Source organism: Paralichthys olivaceus, chromosome 11, assembly GCF_024713975.1.
Source record: "Paralichthys olivaceus isolate ysfri-2021 chromosome 11, ASM2471397v2, whole genome shotgun sequence".
NCBI lineage: Eukaryota > Metazoa > Chordata > Actinopteri > Pleuronectiformes > Paralichthyidae > Paralichthys > Paralichthys olivaceus.
This window is the reverse complement of record NC_091103.1, coordinates 3,391,467-3,407,022: the sequence shown is the minus strand read 5'-3', so window position 1 is coordinate 3,407,022 and position 15,556 is coordinate 3,391,467. Positions and strand designations below refer to the sequence as shown.

At 43.7% G+C, this 15,556-nt stretch overlaps 1 protein-coding gene across 3 annotated transcripts; it reads right to left on the bottom strand.

The window, feature by feature from the left end:
• Positions 1–2,116: 2,116 nt before the first annotated feature.
• On the bottom strand, positions 2,117–14,850 carry cuedc1b (CUE domain containing 1b). Of its 3 annotated transcripts, none has more exons than XM_020102773.2 (11): positions 14,656–14,850; positions 9,819–10,491; positions 9,423–9,550; positions 9,052–9,178; positions 8,554–8,818; positions 6,272–6,337; positions 5,950–6,030; positions 5,361–5,454; positions 4,962–5,020; positions 4,695–4,764; positions 2,117–4,465 (listed from the first exon to the last, which is right to left on the bottom strand). In XM_020102773.2, coding segments are annotated over exons 2-11 (1,203 nt in total). In that variant the 5' UTR covers positions 10,131–10,491; positions 14,656–14,850; the 3' UTR covers positions 2,117–4,464. The 3 variants fall into 3 exon arrangements, with proteins under 3 accessions (XP_019958332.1, XP_019958334.1, XP_019958333.1); XM_020102775.2 differs by having other exon boundaries at positions 8,554–8,815; XM_020102774.2 differs by having other exon boundaries at positions 3,512–4,465; positions 14,498–14,681.
• Between the last annotated feature and the right edge of the window lie 706 nt (positions 14,851–15,556).

Sequence of the window (15,556 nt, the reverse complement as noted above, 5' to 3'; positions counted from 1 at the left end):
ACCGAACGTGAGTGTGAGGAGAAACAAACCTGCGTGACGTTGAAGCTGCAGCACAGCGTCTGCACAGTGACCTCTGTTGATATGACACATTCTCACACTGTGATGAGACACAGCACTGCACCTGCACAACTCATGAGCTTCAACACAAGAGTCAGTTACCAACGACTGACTGAGCCAATCAGGAGAGAGAGAAAATCCACCCAAATGACTAATAATAAGAATATTATTATTATTAATATGTTTGCCCCATTTCTTTAACTGATAGCTAGTTTGTTTTAAATATGTAGAACAGCCCCACCCACACATGGGCTGAAAGGAGTCTGACTCCTCTAACACAACCTGATCAACTGGTCAGTCGGAGGTTTCACTGGGATTCAGACACTGATTAACATGTCTTAGAATTTAAAGACAGTCTGTCAACTAGGACGACTCTTAGTAGAGCGCATACCTGCACCGACAGCCCTGACTTACACCGAGCAGCACCAAATTCCACACACACACTCATTAAAATCCTCAATGTGCCTGATTTCATGAATTATTCACTAACTGGGAGAAGGTTCTGCAGTGAAATGAGCGGCTGCAGCTGAACCGTCACAGTCTCCTCACGGCCAAGTGAGGAAATAGAAAATCGAAAGGGCCGGTGACATGTTTAATTCTGGGAACCATCTTGCAGTGACCCCTCCCCCTCTTTGTCTCCCCGCCCTCAGTTTGGGAACCACTGGTCTAGATCTTCACGTTCCAGACAACTTGGTTCGTGTTGGATTGTTTTGAGCGGATTTTCCCGTTAGTGCTCTGTCACATGTGGACGTCTTCTAAATCAAGCAGTGTGTATTGGAAGACTAACCTTTCTGTGATAACCTTAAAACAGAAAACCAAAGTGCGATGTGACAGAAGCAACTTTAACTTGAGTGATTCCCGTCTCCCTCACGTTCCACTCTGACTAAATAGTGATGTGTTACGTTGAAATGATGCTTTAAGTTTACATGAATAACCTGAATGGCAGATTTGTGCTTGTCAGGTGTGTCAAACAAATCAAACTCTGCCTGTCACACAAGTTCAATTCCCCCAAAAAAACAATGAATGTCCGTTTGTTCATTAAAATACCTCTTTGATATTTAATGGAAAATTAATGGAGTTGATCTTGTCAATGTTCAAACACAGTGGCGCTAAAATCTCAGGAACGTTTGGCTGATTCTGATTCTGCATGTTTCAGCCCTTTACTTAAAGCTATGGTTGTTTCTTTTCGGCTGGTCGGCAGCAGCAGACGTCGAAACACGACTCATATTACACGTGTCGACAAAAACGACCGACACATCCAGCACACACAGAAAAACACAACACACAGGTCATCTGAAGTCACGCTTATGTCACTGACACCTGATAATCTGAAAGGGTTTGTGGCTTCTTCTACCATCAGACCGCTGGAGAAGATGGGAAACCACGACCGGGCTCCGAAACAGACGAGCCTCAGAACCTCAGAAACCCCCCCCCCCCCCCCCCCCTCACTGACAGAAGCAGCCACTGGATTTGGCTCGAATGGAATGACCCATACTGAGCTCACTGGACAACTGAACCCCACAATGTGACACTACTGACCATGTGCCCACTTGTCCACAACCTAAGCCAGGCCAAGATACACCCCCTCCCCCACATAACTGTGAGAACCCCCCACCTGCCAATCGACTACAAGGTGAATCTGCTCAACACCTATCGGCACAGGGGACAGTTTTTACCATCACGTCCTGTGTGTTTGATTCTTCTTGCTCAGTTTTGGTCTCCACCTCAAAAAACATTTGAGGTCTTAGCTGCTACATGAGGCATTATGTGACGTAGCCAGCTGCTACCGGGCGCTCCGCAGGAAGTGTTTTATCAGAGCGGCCTGATGCTTCGAAGAAACAATCAAAACTGCAGAGTTGGTGATCGGTCCAGTGGTTCCCAAACTTTCACATCGTCGTGATCCACAGTTCATGTAAAAGTATTCGTAGATGAAGCTTTACAATGATGTTACAGTACATGGTCTGAAACATGCATTTACACTGGAATGGTCCGTTGACTTGATTCCTAACATAAAAACACTGCCCAACATTCAAACTTAGCTCATCACTGAATCAGCAAATAGTTTGTTAAATACTTTTAATCAATGGGGAAAGAGAACGTTCACATAACTGAGAATAATAATCCAAGAGTGATGAGAAAAAACTTTTTATGTACAAAAGAAGAAAGTTAATTAATCTAATTTGTCTAAAGCTTAAAGGTCCAGTGTGTAAGATTTAGGGGAAAGGGATCTTTAGGCAGAAAGTGAATAGAAAATAATCCGTTTCATCTAAATTGTACAAATTGTTGTCATCTTTACTCTAAAATGAGCCTTTATATTTAAATACTTTATATTAATCATGAACAAAACATCAGGAGCGAGTCCTCTCTACGGAGGCCGCCATGTTTTTTACAGTAGCTCAGACTGGACAAACTAAAAACCCTTTGAGTTTTTATGACGACTGAAGCTTCCACAGGTTCTCCTTCATGTTTGGAAGGTGAGGGTGAGGTGAAGGGTAATCAGCTGCAACATGACACTTCACCACTAGATGTCACTAAATCTTACACACTGAACCTTTAAATCCAGGCAGTTTTCCAAGAAATCTTTGCAATGCAAATTTACTACACACGTTTACGCTTAAGTGTTCCTCTCCTGACATCCTCTGTTCACACAGGCTACATCAGTCTGTCGCTACTTCTCTAATCCATGCTAGTTTCACATCTACACAAACAAATGAAAAGCACAGCAGAACGGTGAGGATGAAAACCTCAAAAGCAGTTTTTTTTTTTTTTTCCATTTTGCCCAACTTCAGTCTCCAACTTCAGTGTCATCCTCCCAAACATCACAACCATTCATTTTCTGACGTGACTTGCTCGGAGACGACAGGGACGACCTGAGATACAGCAAAGAGCTCCGAGCGATAACCTGGATTTCCTCAACATCTTGCAGAAACTGTTTAATGCGAGAGTTGTGGAAAACCCGGCAGATCATCAGCAAAGTTCCTCTGGAGGTGGCAGGAGTGAAAACATAAAGCAAACCAACAGGACAGGACCCTAAAAATGCAAGGGCTTATGGGTAGAAGGAGGTAGATGTTGACATCTGGTAGCTACTCGTCAGCTCTGACGAGCGCTAGATATTCTTTTGCTATTATTTTCAAAACTTTTATGTGGATCGCTGTTTCTGTTAAGCTGCCAGACACAGGGGCGCCACCATGGGGTGAGCAGGGGTGATCATGAGGAGTCACTGGTGCAGTGACTGAGAACCCTCACCCATCAGACACTGGCTTCTGGAAAACATTTTTAATTTGTCCTTCCTGCTTTTCTGCCATTAAACCAGACATTGAAGTTGTGTAGTAGTTGTGTGGGGATGTCCCACTCACTCGGCTGCCTCTCACGTTTTCAATGTCATTTAGAAATTGACAATTTTGTGAAACTATGAAACTGAAAATGTCAGTCTCTCTCAAAGTAAACTGCTTTAGTGTGTGACTTATATTTTCCCCCAATCTTCACCCAACTAGGTCCCTTTCTTTGTAGGTGAACGACTGAGTCGGACACTGAACACCTTGAGGGACACGCTGTCTGAGATCGTGCTGTACTCAGTACAGACGACACCAGCTTGTTTGCTGGTTTCAAAGTTTAATGCTGTTTGCAATTTGAAAGCGTGACACCCAGGTCTGTCACCCATGTTTAATGTTCTTACCACACATCTCATCACAGCTTCTACCTGTGCTGCTGTTAGTGCTGCTACAATAGACTGGACAAAGAAACCAAACCAGTCTTTCTTTAAAGGAGCACCGTCTTCTGACTGTGATCATGGTTCTCACGGCCATGGACGAGTGTTGACATCGGGTGAGCTACATCACGAGCGGCCTTAAGATTCTGACAGTAAAGAATTTCAGTTACATAACCCCTGACGTTGAGAAACAGCAAAATATCACAATCTGGATAAGAAAACATGGTAAAAAAGAGCTCTACATGGTTTAGTGTATATAAAGGGGAATGTGCACACTTTGGATTTGAAATGCCCAGCCTGAGGGACCCCACAAACATATCGTCTGCTACCGAACACAACAGGAGGAGTCACAAAGGGTCACAAGGTGTGTGTTTCCTCTCAGTGAACTAAAGGAAGCCATTAACAAATACTGGTGAGGACTAATGCTCCTTTACATTTAAAATTATATATCAACAAAGTGTTATAATACAGATAAGATAAGACGTTTATAGACAGTCGGCCCATTTCTGCTCCGTTGGAAAAGGAAGGGAAAGAGGGTGGGGGGGGGGGGGTCTCAACTCATTGCTGAGCCTTGTTATTGGCTGGTCTGGAGGAGGGTGGGGGGTGAGCAGGTGGAGACAGGAAGAGCTGCAAGGCCACCACCCATGGATCACGTTGCTTCCTCCACGGTAACCCTGACACGGTGCAGCACGGGAGGATCTGAAAGGCAGAGCAGAGACGGGATGAATAAAATGTTAAATGAACAAACTGTGACTGATAGTGGGAGTAGGATGATGATTCGTATCAGTATGTGAATATCTGGATTGTTTTAATATGGAAACATTTGAGATGCGGTTTCCTTGTCGGTGATATTATCTGTGAAAGCCACGTGTAAATAGCAACAGGACTCTTGTGAAGCCCACAGAGAAACACCTGAGGAGCATCTCACCATGATATTGGCTCATTACGTTGTTCAGCCTCTTCCTGAGTGTTTGCCCTCCTCGGCTGACCGTCCTCCTCTGCACACAAACACAAAAACTGAATCATAACAGCACCTCCAATAAATGCTCATTTAGATTTGTTGGGGAACTTCACAGCAGCAAGTGAACATCAGGGGGAAAACCGGTGGAAAATACGTCACCTTCAATACTTATAACATGACCTTAAAGTTCAAATTGTTTGTATTAGAATCGAAGTGTAGCTCAGTGGTTCTTACCACAGGGGTTTCCCTCCACATTGTCCAGGAGATTGGCTGTAGAGTTGGCTGTGCCCAGTCTGACCGGTTAGTTAAGAACACCATGGTCTCAGTGATGTGGACAAACTACAGATTAGTTATGGAGGCTGATCCATGACTGGTGTTTGCTCTTTGTATAAAAGATAAATTATAATAAATGCATCCTGAAAGACAAGGGCTTTGATGTCTGTCGTTGAGGACGAGAATTTACAAAGTCAGATGTAACTGCTGAATGAATTGTTGTTGTTGTTGTTGAAGTAGAATGAAATCGTTTTCTTCCCTTTAAATTACATTTGATTGTTGTAGGTAAATAAGAATCGGCTTTACAATAAAAGAAGGAATGTTCTCCACATAATGTGAGCACGTTTGACCAAAGGATACGAATGGTGCTTCAGAAGCGTCCTTCGTTTTGACTTTCTCCTCTTCGTCTTTTCTGAGAACGTCCTGGCAATTTCAAACAGCTTCTTTCTTGTTGCTGGAGGTGAAAAGAAATTTAAAGTTATTAACGGCACCAGACAATGACCTCGACCGTTTGGATGTTTGGTTCGGTATGAGACTTCCTGGCCAAACATCGGTTTGCCTCATGTAGTGTGGCTGTTGTCGGAAACACATCACTGTCAACACATCACTTGAAAGTGTTGATTCATGAAACAAGATAAAAAAAGAAAAGAAAAGTCTGTTTATGGTCACGTCTGTTGAGCCTGAGCATGAAAACATGGGAACACACTGAACAACAGTCTTGGTCGATCTAGTGTCAAACTTAGTCTGATTGTTAGAAGCTGACTTGATGAAATGTTAAGATAATTATAAATATCCTGCACTTAAGGAGTAAGGTCAGAGGGCATTACTGGCATTTGTGTTTATTTTTTAACAAGAAGTGGTACATACCGAAACAAACTACACATCTACCTTGAAAGTTGAATGCAGCTGTATGTGGAATACAAGTATTACTGTCAGTCATGAGACTTACATTTGCCCATGAGTTTGAGTTTGTCTCTGAACAGAGCGTCATCTGAGATGGCTTCCATTGACGCTGCAGAGCACTGTTCTCCTGCACGCACACATACACAGACACACAGCAACAAAACCACATTCACTGTACAGTCATGACTGTGGGCACACTTCAAATTTGACTGTGGAAGCACAAGTATTTATAGAGTGATTCCAGCATCAACACATATCACAGTGAGACACACACACACACACACACACAGACCAGTACTCAGTAGAACTTAGAGAGCAAAGACATTGCAAACAGCTTTGGCAGAAAAAGCCCGATGAGTGATATCTACCTGTGGAACTCTCCATGCTAGATGGATTACTGGACTTTGATTTCTTTGATTCATACTTCAAGCGATCTAAAAACAGAGAGCAGATGTTATGACCACAGATGTGAGGAAGGCGTGATGAACACGATGTGGTGATTTCCGGTAGAATGATAGAATTCCCAAACGTCTAAACCACCACATCAGTTCATCTTGACAAGTATCTGATGAGGAGGGAAAACAGTTCAAAGCTTTGTTGAAACCAGAACAGCAACAACAAACCTTTTGACCAATCACCACTCTGGTTTTAAAAAGCTGCTCTAAACAAGGCCTGGATTTCTGACGTATGAAATGATTGTATTTGTGCCGCTTACAACATTTCACTGTAAACTGTCTTTCCTCAGAAATGGTGTTAAACCAACTACGAGCCAAATATTTGGTTTATCACCATGTGAGGAACGAGGGCCGTTGATAGAAGACTCTAAAGATCTTTAGAAGACTAAAAGATCCGTACGAGACTTGATGGGCCTGTGGACAAATACATGTCATGAGCTTTAAATTAAAAAATAGATCAAATCTGAGCTGGGAGACATTTATTTGCTTAGAATAAAGTCAAAGTTGAACTTTCATTTCAGAATTTTGTCCTTTTTTTTCAAAATTGTATTTAAATAATGCAATTTAGGAACTTAGAACTCGGAGGTTGATCCATAATTAAGGATCAACTGGAGCTTTAAGTGTAGTCTACTCAAACAATGGAAGCAAGAGCCTTGATCATACAACACGTTCACTCTCATTTCATCATATACAGACGCTGCGCTGCGACATTTACCTGCATTCAATACTTTTACCCTTAATACTTTTTCTTGTATTCTTGTCATTTTAAGTGTGACAATAGTACTTTTACTTCAGTACAGGGATGCCAGTACTTTCTCCATCACCGGTGCCAAAGGGCAAACACTCTGTAGTATTATTATAACATGTTGTGTTTATATTTCTGTTTATTAATAATAATAATGTTAAATCTTTAGGGTTCAGTCTGAATGTGATGACTTGGGAGTGAGACTGTGTTGGATCATAAGATGAGCGCAGACAAATATAACACAACAAACAGCAGCAGCAAGAAACCAAAATTATAAAAACTGTGACCGGCACATCTTTGTTTTTATTGTCTGTTTTATTCCGTTTAAACTTGATTGGCACTCAGTGGAGCGTATACTTCCGCCAAGACCCAACAGCCTCCGTAAGAAACCACATTTAAATTCACCGGATCTAGAGTTGTATTAGGAACGGCACCAAATTGCAAACACTAATAAATACCGGTAATATGCCAGATTTCTTTAAATCAAGATCCATGAATTATTCTCAGTGCTCTAAAATGTTGTGAAACTCCCCGAGTTGCGATGTTATAGCTACAAACACATCCAGGATTCATGCCCCACCCCCCCTCCACAAAGTTTCATGGAAATAATTTAAGAAGCTTTTGCATAATCGTGCTGACAAACAAACAACTGCAGATGAAAACAGAACCTCCTCTGCTGCGGTAACTCATAGAATCAGGGTGAATCTCATGTCTGTGGCCTGGAGACTGAACTGTTGTGTTCATCGTGACCAGACTACTGATGGTTTAATTTGCACCATCGATCCCAGTCTCCCATCAGACTGTACACGATGTCACACTGTGGAGCAGCCATCCAGCAGAGCAGAGACACACACCGGATATGCTGAGTCACTGCCGATAGAGAAATGACTTCTGCCAGGTTGTATGAAATCCACTGATCACAGTCCGACGGAAATGAAAGGTCTCAGGAGTGGCATTGTATCCGACCAATAGCAGAGCGACAGAGTTCCAACAGTCTCCCTATGTTTGTCCAATTAAACTACAAATCTGACAGGAACCTCCAGACACATCTGGACCTTGAACTTTCTTTCTGTTTTCATGTTTTAGCACCGACACCCTCTGGTGTTAATAGCAGTGGGTTGCTGATAATGCTCTGCAGGTTGTGATCATACACCCAAGTTTCATTTCTTACACAAAAGTAATTCCATAGAGACGTTAAAATAACTAGAGCGTCAATTACTGTTCAAAAAAACTAAAAGTGTCTTTGTAACTGATCCCTGCGGAGTTTTCTTGTTAATAAATATTACAGGAAAGGTCGTGTTTACTAGCTGGCAGTCTTCTTCTTTGTAATAAACTGTAAACGATCTCACAACATCAAATGCGTATGTTTTTATATTCGCCGCATAATTTCCAATAACACCCAAACATTAGTCTGAGCAGGATTCCTCTGTGGAATGAGTCACGGTCATACCTCTCTCTAAGGCGATGAGGAACTCCCGGTTGCGCTGCAGCTCTCTCATAAACTCCTCGTTCTGGAGGAAGAGGGCGATGCGCTCGTCTTCCAGGTACTGCTTCAGTTTCTTGTCTTGCTCTGTGCCGCCCGTTGTCAATCCCGCACCTCCAGTGGTCCCCGCAGCTCCGGACTGAGAACCAGACGGGGCTGTCCACTGGCTTATTGAAGAAACTGAAGGGGAGGATGACGATGAAGGCTGGGATTGACTGCTCTGAGAGCTCTGCTGGAGTTAAGACAGGATGGGTCACTGGTGATAAAATCAATTCAGGTTCTTGGGTGAGAGATCACTTGAAGAGGTTGTTCGGTATAATCTCTGGCAGCTTCTCGCAGCCAGCAGTGAAATACAGCTTAGTTGAATGTCACAGTTTAGTTGAGTACTGCTGTTGTTCTCTTTATAGCCACAGTTTATCATCTTCTAATGGAAACTTTTAAATCTGTACGCTAATAGCTTTTTACCTTTATACTGTTTAACTGCTGCGGCAAAATCCGTAGAAAATCATCCGGGAGGTTTCCAAGCATAGGAGGGTTCCAGTTCCGGTAGCTTCTGACCTGCTGGTGACCGGGAGGTGGCTGGACTTCAAATCTAAGAGTAGAACAAATCAGTCATTTGTTGTTGTTGTAAGTTTGCCATACATGCTTTATGGGTATATCTGTGCGGCTATGTGCAGAATCCTACAGACTTAAATGATCTCCTGAGGTTTCTCATTATACAAAGCCTTTATTGGATTTCAATAGATAAAATTCAAACAGAAAAACAGCTTCAGATCTGATAATTAGAAAATCAAGGCTTCAGCTTCTTCTGAGGATGTGTCCAGTCCGTTACTCACCTTGGCGGAGGTGTTGGTGGGGTTTCTGGGTATTTCCTGTCATAAATGTGCATATCATACGTTGGTGGAGAGTAGACTGGAGGAGGTTCTTCATCAGAACTATCAGGTTCTAGTGTTCGCTCCAGAATCTAGAAACAAACCCTGAAGTTAGTCAGTTAACACCAGAGGGAAATGCAACATGCCACATTTAGCCCTCTCTGTGATATTGTATTTATTTTGTAAAATTAAGATGGCCACCAAGCAGCCTCTGTGTGTGTGTGTGATAAGTGGATATCCTCTGATTAACATTTGACACATTCATTCTGTAAACAAACCAATGGACTCAAAAACAACAAATCCAAAGCAAAAGCCCCGATTCCTAGCTGGTGTTGGTGCCCTTGGATCCTTTTCACTCACCTCTGGTGGGATGCTGTCGTCCGAGTCTGAACTATCATCTGAGCCCTGTCCATCAATGCTCATCTGGAGCAGCTGGTCGATGGTGGCGTCCACAGCTCCGTTGTTGGAGCGCAGCACGCACTCAATCACCTCATAGTCCATAGAGGGGAACATGGTCTTGAAGTCCTCCATGGCCTGGTTGAACTCCAGGCGTCGGACCTGCCGATTGGGTCTGCTGTTGTTGAGCTGACCCTGCCCGCTGCCGCCCCCGCCACCACTTCCGTTGCTTCTGGAGCCTCCATTGCTGCTACTGCGTCTGAATAGGCTGGTCATCCTCAGGCCCTGGCTGTCTCACGTGCCGCCAACCTACTAACAGGATGGCTCTACTTTTCTGTCACCACCACCACCACAAGCACTACAGCCCCTTCAGTCTCACTTGCTTTTCGTTTTCTTCCCCACTCAGTTTCTCATTCTTACACAAACACAGCAGACATCTGATGGGAGCTCTTGAGTTTTCCCTCCCAGTGCTACTTGTCACTCTGCAGCATCCGGCATGACTGACTGTGTTATAGGGTGTGCAGGGACTGTAACAGTCAGGCGGTGACAGAAATAACAAGTCCAGGGTCCTGTCACCAGGTAAAGGTTAGAGTCAAAATCCACCAAGGAACATGCATAGCTGCATCACAGTCGTCACCTACAGAGAAAGAACAGACAAAGTATTAGCCAGAGTTACAAAAGACTTAGTTCTGAAATGAACTTGAAATCTGTGTGTAGTTATTCAGGTGACATTAAAGTTGGTCCCACTGTTGCCTGTTTTTACCATATTCCTAAATCGCCCTGACTAGTAAGATACAGTCACTGAGAACTTAAAGAACACGAAACAAACACCGGATAGTTCTTCCCTTTTGTTCTCAAACAACCTCAGGTTGTCATGTCGACATGACTGCATCACATCATCTCTGCAGACATGTTGGCTGCACATTGTCACTGGTGTGTACTGTTGTTGCCAGGGGAGAAGGGGGATTTTGAAAATGCTAACACACAGAGAGTTGAAGGACACTACCTCCTGAAATAGGCAGCTATAATTAAACTGAGAACTATTTTTACATTTAAGTATTCTTTCCCCATTATCTAGATTGTTTTACCACAATCTTCCCAATTCAAACACAGTCATGCTGCTTTATGTTCGTCCTTGTTTTGCTAAATTGTTCAACTGACCTATTTAAATTTTCTTCATCAGGAAAACTCTATGAAAAACAGAGGTTTCATCTGGGTTCGGCCGCAGAATGAGTGTGTGTGCAGGTATTAGTGTGTTTGTGACACCACGCACGCACAACACTGTCCCAACATCATATTGCGTGTCATAAAAACCATGCTATATTTAGCAGACAATCCAGGACTCTGGAGTCCTCAGAGGGCGTGTGTGTTTCTGTACAGGTGTATGGGAGACAGCTGCTTTCTGCTTGCTCTTAAAATCAGAGTGGTCTTTCCTAACTGGTACCTGAAGAAGATGATGTAATCTCAGCTTTGGACTGCACTTGTCTGCAGTCGTTTCATGAAGCTGGTCTAGATTTAACAATAAAATAAGCTTAGTCAACAATCTATTCACCGATTAAATAGGGTAAAGTCATACTTCTATGTCTGTATTTTACATCATTGGTATGTAGGACATAAGAATGAATCAAAAGACGCAGCGATATGTCTACAGCCTGTAATGTTCAGCCTGTGCAGTAAAACATTGGGAGATCCTGTCCGGAGACTCAGCCACACCTGTTACACCTTTGCTCTTCGGTGAAAACATTTGTGATGACAACTGGCGATTCACTAAGGCCCTCCCCCAAACACCAACTATCCACACGTATAACTCAGCAACCGTGTGTAGACATGGCAGGCCTGGTAAACTACTGGTGCATGAAGCTTCAGGAGCAGCAATGTCAAAAGAGCAATACATAGCAGATGAAATGAAAAATTCATGTCACAAATTTTGAATCCTGTTACCATGTTTTATTCGTTTGTTGCTGTTTGCCAAACGTGTGCTCAATGCAAATGAAGCGGTTTTTCCTCTTCCTGGAAACAGTCTCAAATGTTTGATGTTATCGTGCCTGTGTTAGTAACGGACCCTCGGCAGTGTTTCCCTTTCATTGCCTAGACCGTGGCAGCCCACCTCTACTCAGTCCTGCCACAATTTCACACTGATCTGAAAGTTCAACACTTCTACAGATGCTGGAGCTCAGGCACCAGCCAATCTCTTTGCGTTCAAACAAAAACTCAAGCGCCAGAGCCAACAAATGAAATGATGTCATGTCTGTCATCATACGAGCCTGGAGAGAAGAGACAGAGGCAGCTGGTGGACCCGGTGTGTTCCTCGGGTTGTGGAGTCTAATAGACAGCTAGCATGGCACATTAGCACAAATCTAGCTATGTTGTGTGTTTTACTGATATTGGTTGTTGCCGTTTTGACGATTGTGAAAGAACCGAGCGTCAGACACGCCTATTGTCATGGGTTAGAGGGACACATACATGTGAGTGTTCAGTAAAAGAATGTGGCCACGTGTCCCAGACCACGTCCAAATATGGTCTTAGTGATAAGATTACATTGAGGGACCGCCAACTCAGCAGATCTTCTGACCCTCTAGCTTCACAATTAAACTAAAACATGTGTACACTTCTCAGTGTTTAACATACACTCATTTGTTTAAGGCCACTGCCACAATATCAACACTGTACTAATCATTGATTTTCAACATTCTTCTTTGCCAAACGGGTAAAATCTTACTGTAAAGCTGTTTGCAGTGTATTGATTCACTCAGCCCATCCTCTCTCTCTCTCTCCTTCTAACACAAAGACAACCGCACACACACACACACACACACAGACCTTTATAGTTGGACTGGCCGAAAACATCATTTGCATTTTGAGCAGGGAAGTGAGATCCGATAACAAGTGTTCAGTGAGGATGCATTCTACCAGCAGGTGTAAAAAGACAGTAAGAGCTGGACGCTTGTGTTCAGATCACCTGAGACAGATGTTAATAGCTGGTGTCAACAGGGCCTCAGTTTCTCATGATATATGCACAGCACATGCACAGGAGCTACTGGGCACACGGAACAGGGTGCCCTATGTGCCTTTGTTTGGCTGTAAAGATAGAACATTATTAAGTGTTTATGACATAATATTTATGATATTATGATTCATGTTAGTGTTTTCCGTACTAGTCTTGGGAGTAGCTTGCCCCCAACGGGTATCGCTCCCCATGAAACCAAAGTAAAAAAGAAAACTGCACTTTTAGCTCAGTAAGAGTTTTCAGTTTTACAGTCACGTGTCTCTCTGCTTTCTGTTGAACTGTGTGTGACTCTCTTTGCTCCTCCACACAGAGACTGAGACAGGTTGACAACTCATTGTGTAAAGTGCAATAAAAGCTTTCAGACAAAGTGTTATAAATCCCTCTTAAACCAAAGATGGACAGACATCGAGACTAAATGTCAGAAAGTCTGCCCAAAACATCAGTGTTCTTTTAAACGCATGTCATCTGATGACAGTGGTGAGGATGCTAGCAGTCTCTGCTCATTTTGACAGGTAAGATAGCAGCAATGAATCTTGTGCAGTTGTGCGGTTAAGACTTTCCCAATTCAAAAAAGTATCACTCATTAGGGGTACAACGCTGGGCAATGAGTCGATCAATACATTTTTTAAATCGTTTCTAAAAACCACAGGTCACCAGGGCAGTGAGGCAAGAATGGGTGCGATGTGCTCATATTATCGAGTTCCTGTCAGATCCCTACAGCGGCTGAGGTTTAAACAAGTTGATTTCTGGGGGGGCCCTGTAAATCACGAGTTACAGTAATCTAGAGCAGCGGTGCTCAAACTCTGCTCCTAGAGGACTCCCCCCTCACGGACACTTGGTGTCCTCGGACCGCGCTTTGACGAGCCTTGGTCCGGAAAAGGCCGGAGAGGAAAGCATGAACGATGGTTTGAGCGTTAATGACAGAAACGAATGATCTGATCTGGACAATGATCCTGATTTGACTGAGAGCACATTTGATGATCTCCACGAAAAACATCAGGAGACAATCGAAGCTTTGATTCCTCAAAGATATCAGCCTCAAACTTAAGAGCTGCACTGCAACCATGGGCATCCATCATATTTCACAAGGCTGCTGTTGCTAAACTAAACTTGTCCTCGTCGCCCCCCCTTCCTCCTCCTCCTCCTCCTCCATCACAGTGGCCAGCAGGGTGTATTTTAAGGTGAGTTTATTTTGGGAGGAACAGCTGACGAGAGGAGCAGATTTAAAGAGGGGTGAGGGTGGGGGGGGAGAATAACTCCACTTTGTATGTTTCCATAACCCGGCTCCCACGAACATGTGGTTTTTATGAAGTGAAACACTCACACAGCTCCTCTGGCTGCTAACATGCTAACGGTGCTTCGCGAGCTGTTAGCCAAATCACAGCTCTCGCGTCCGGGCTCTGCTCGTCACCGTGTTTCCCCCTCGGCCATGTTGTTTGTTTTGTTTTTGACTCGAAGTGACTCCGACGCAGACTTTGACGCCACAGCTTCACCTTTAGCAGCTTTAGCAGCGGCCTTAGCAGCGCAGAGTTAGCAGCTCTAACGCTAACTAATCACTAGCAGACACGGATTCACCGACAAGGCCTCGATCGCACGTCCGACCCACATTCACGCTCCGTGTAAACATGTCACCCACCTCCACACACTGGATGTGACCGAGTGGGCTCATCATCTTCCCGCCGCAGGAATCGAACACTTTCCCTTTTTCCCTCGGTCGTGTTGGTGTTCGTTGAAGTACTCTGTGTGTGTGTGTGTGTGTTGGAGGTTGTTGGTTTGAATGCTGGTGTTACTCACTGTCAGAGGCGCGAGCACGGAGATCCTCAGTCTGCTCCAGTGTCGACAGGAAGCGGAGGGGAGGAGGTGGGGGGTGGGGGGGTTAGCATCGTAACGGGAACCAGCAGGAGACCGTCTGTCCCTCCCTCCTCCTCCTCCTCCTCCCTCCCTCTCTCTCCCTCCTCCTCCTCCCTCCCCTCACTAACGCACCACAGGGCCGGATGTGCCAGCTCACACACAACACACGGGACTCCTTCAACATAAAAGACACGTGTGTCATATTTCAGTAAAGACAATAAAGAGCAATTTATACACGTGGGTGAATTGTAAAAAAACTTTGTTTTGGTCCTAGAGGCATGTTCTGTAGGTCCAGTGTGTAAGATTTCAGGTGAAAGGGATCTATGTGCAGATATTGAATATATAAAATGATCCTAGTGATGTTTTTCACTTGTGTGTTTCATCTGAATCGGACCAATTGTTGTTTTACCTAAACCTGTTAACTCTCCCTTTTTATAAAAAAACTTTATATTCACATGTGGACACCGCCATTTTTTTTTTTTACTAAAACCTTTTGAGTTCACCGCAGGTTCGATTTCATGTTGGGAAGAGGAGGGTGAGATGAAGAGAATTCAGCTGCAACATGCAACTTCACCTCTAGATGTCACTAAATTCTACACAGGGGACCTTTAAGGCAAGGTAAGGCTATTACATTTCAACATAAAATACCAAAAGGTCATGGCAAGAAGCATTTAAAGGAAATTAGAGGTAAATACAGGGGGGGGGGGACGAATGAATAAAATAAGAAATAAAAGAGGGGGAATTAAATTGGAGTGTAAGAAATTATTAATTATTTAATTTGACAAAGGACATTTTCAGCATAGATTTAAAATACCTAAGAGTTGCAGTGGACCTGCAGCTCCAC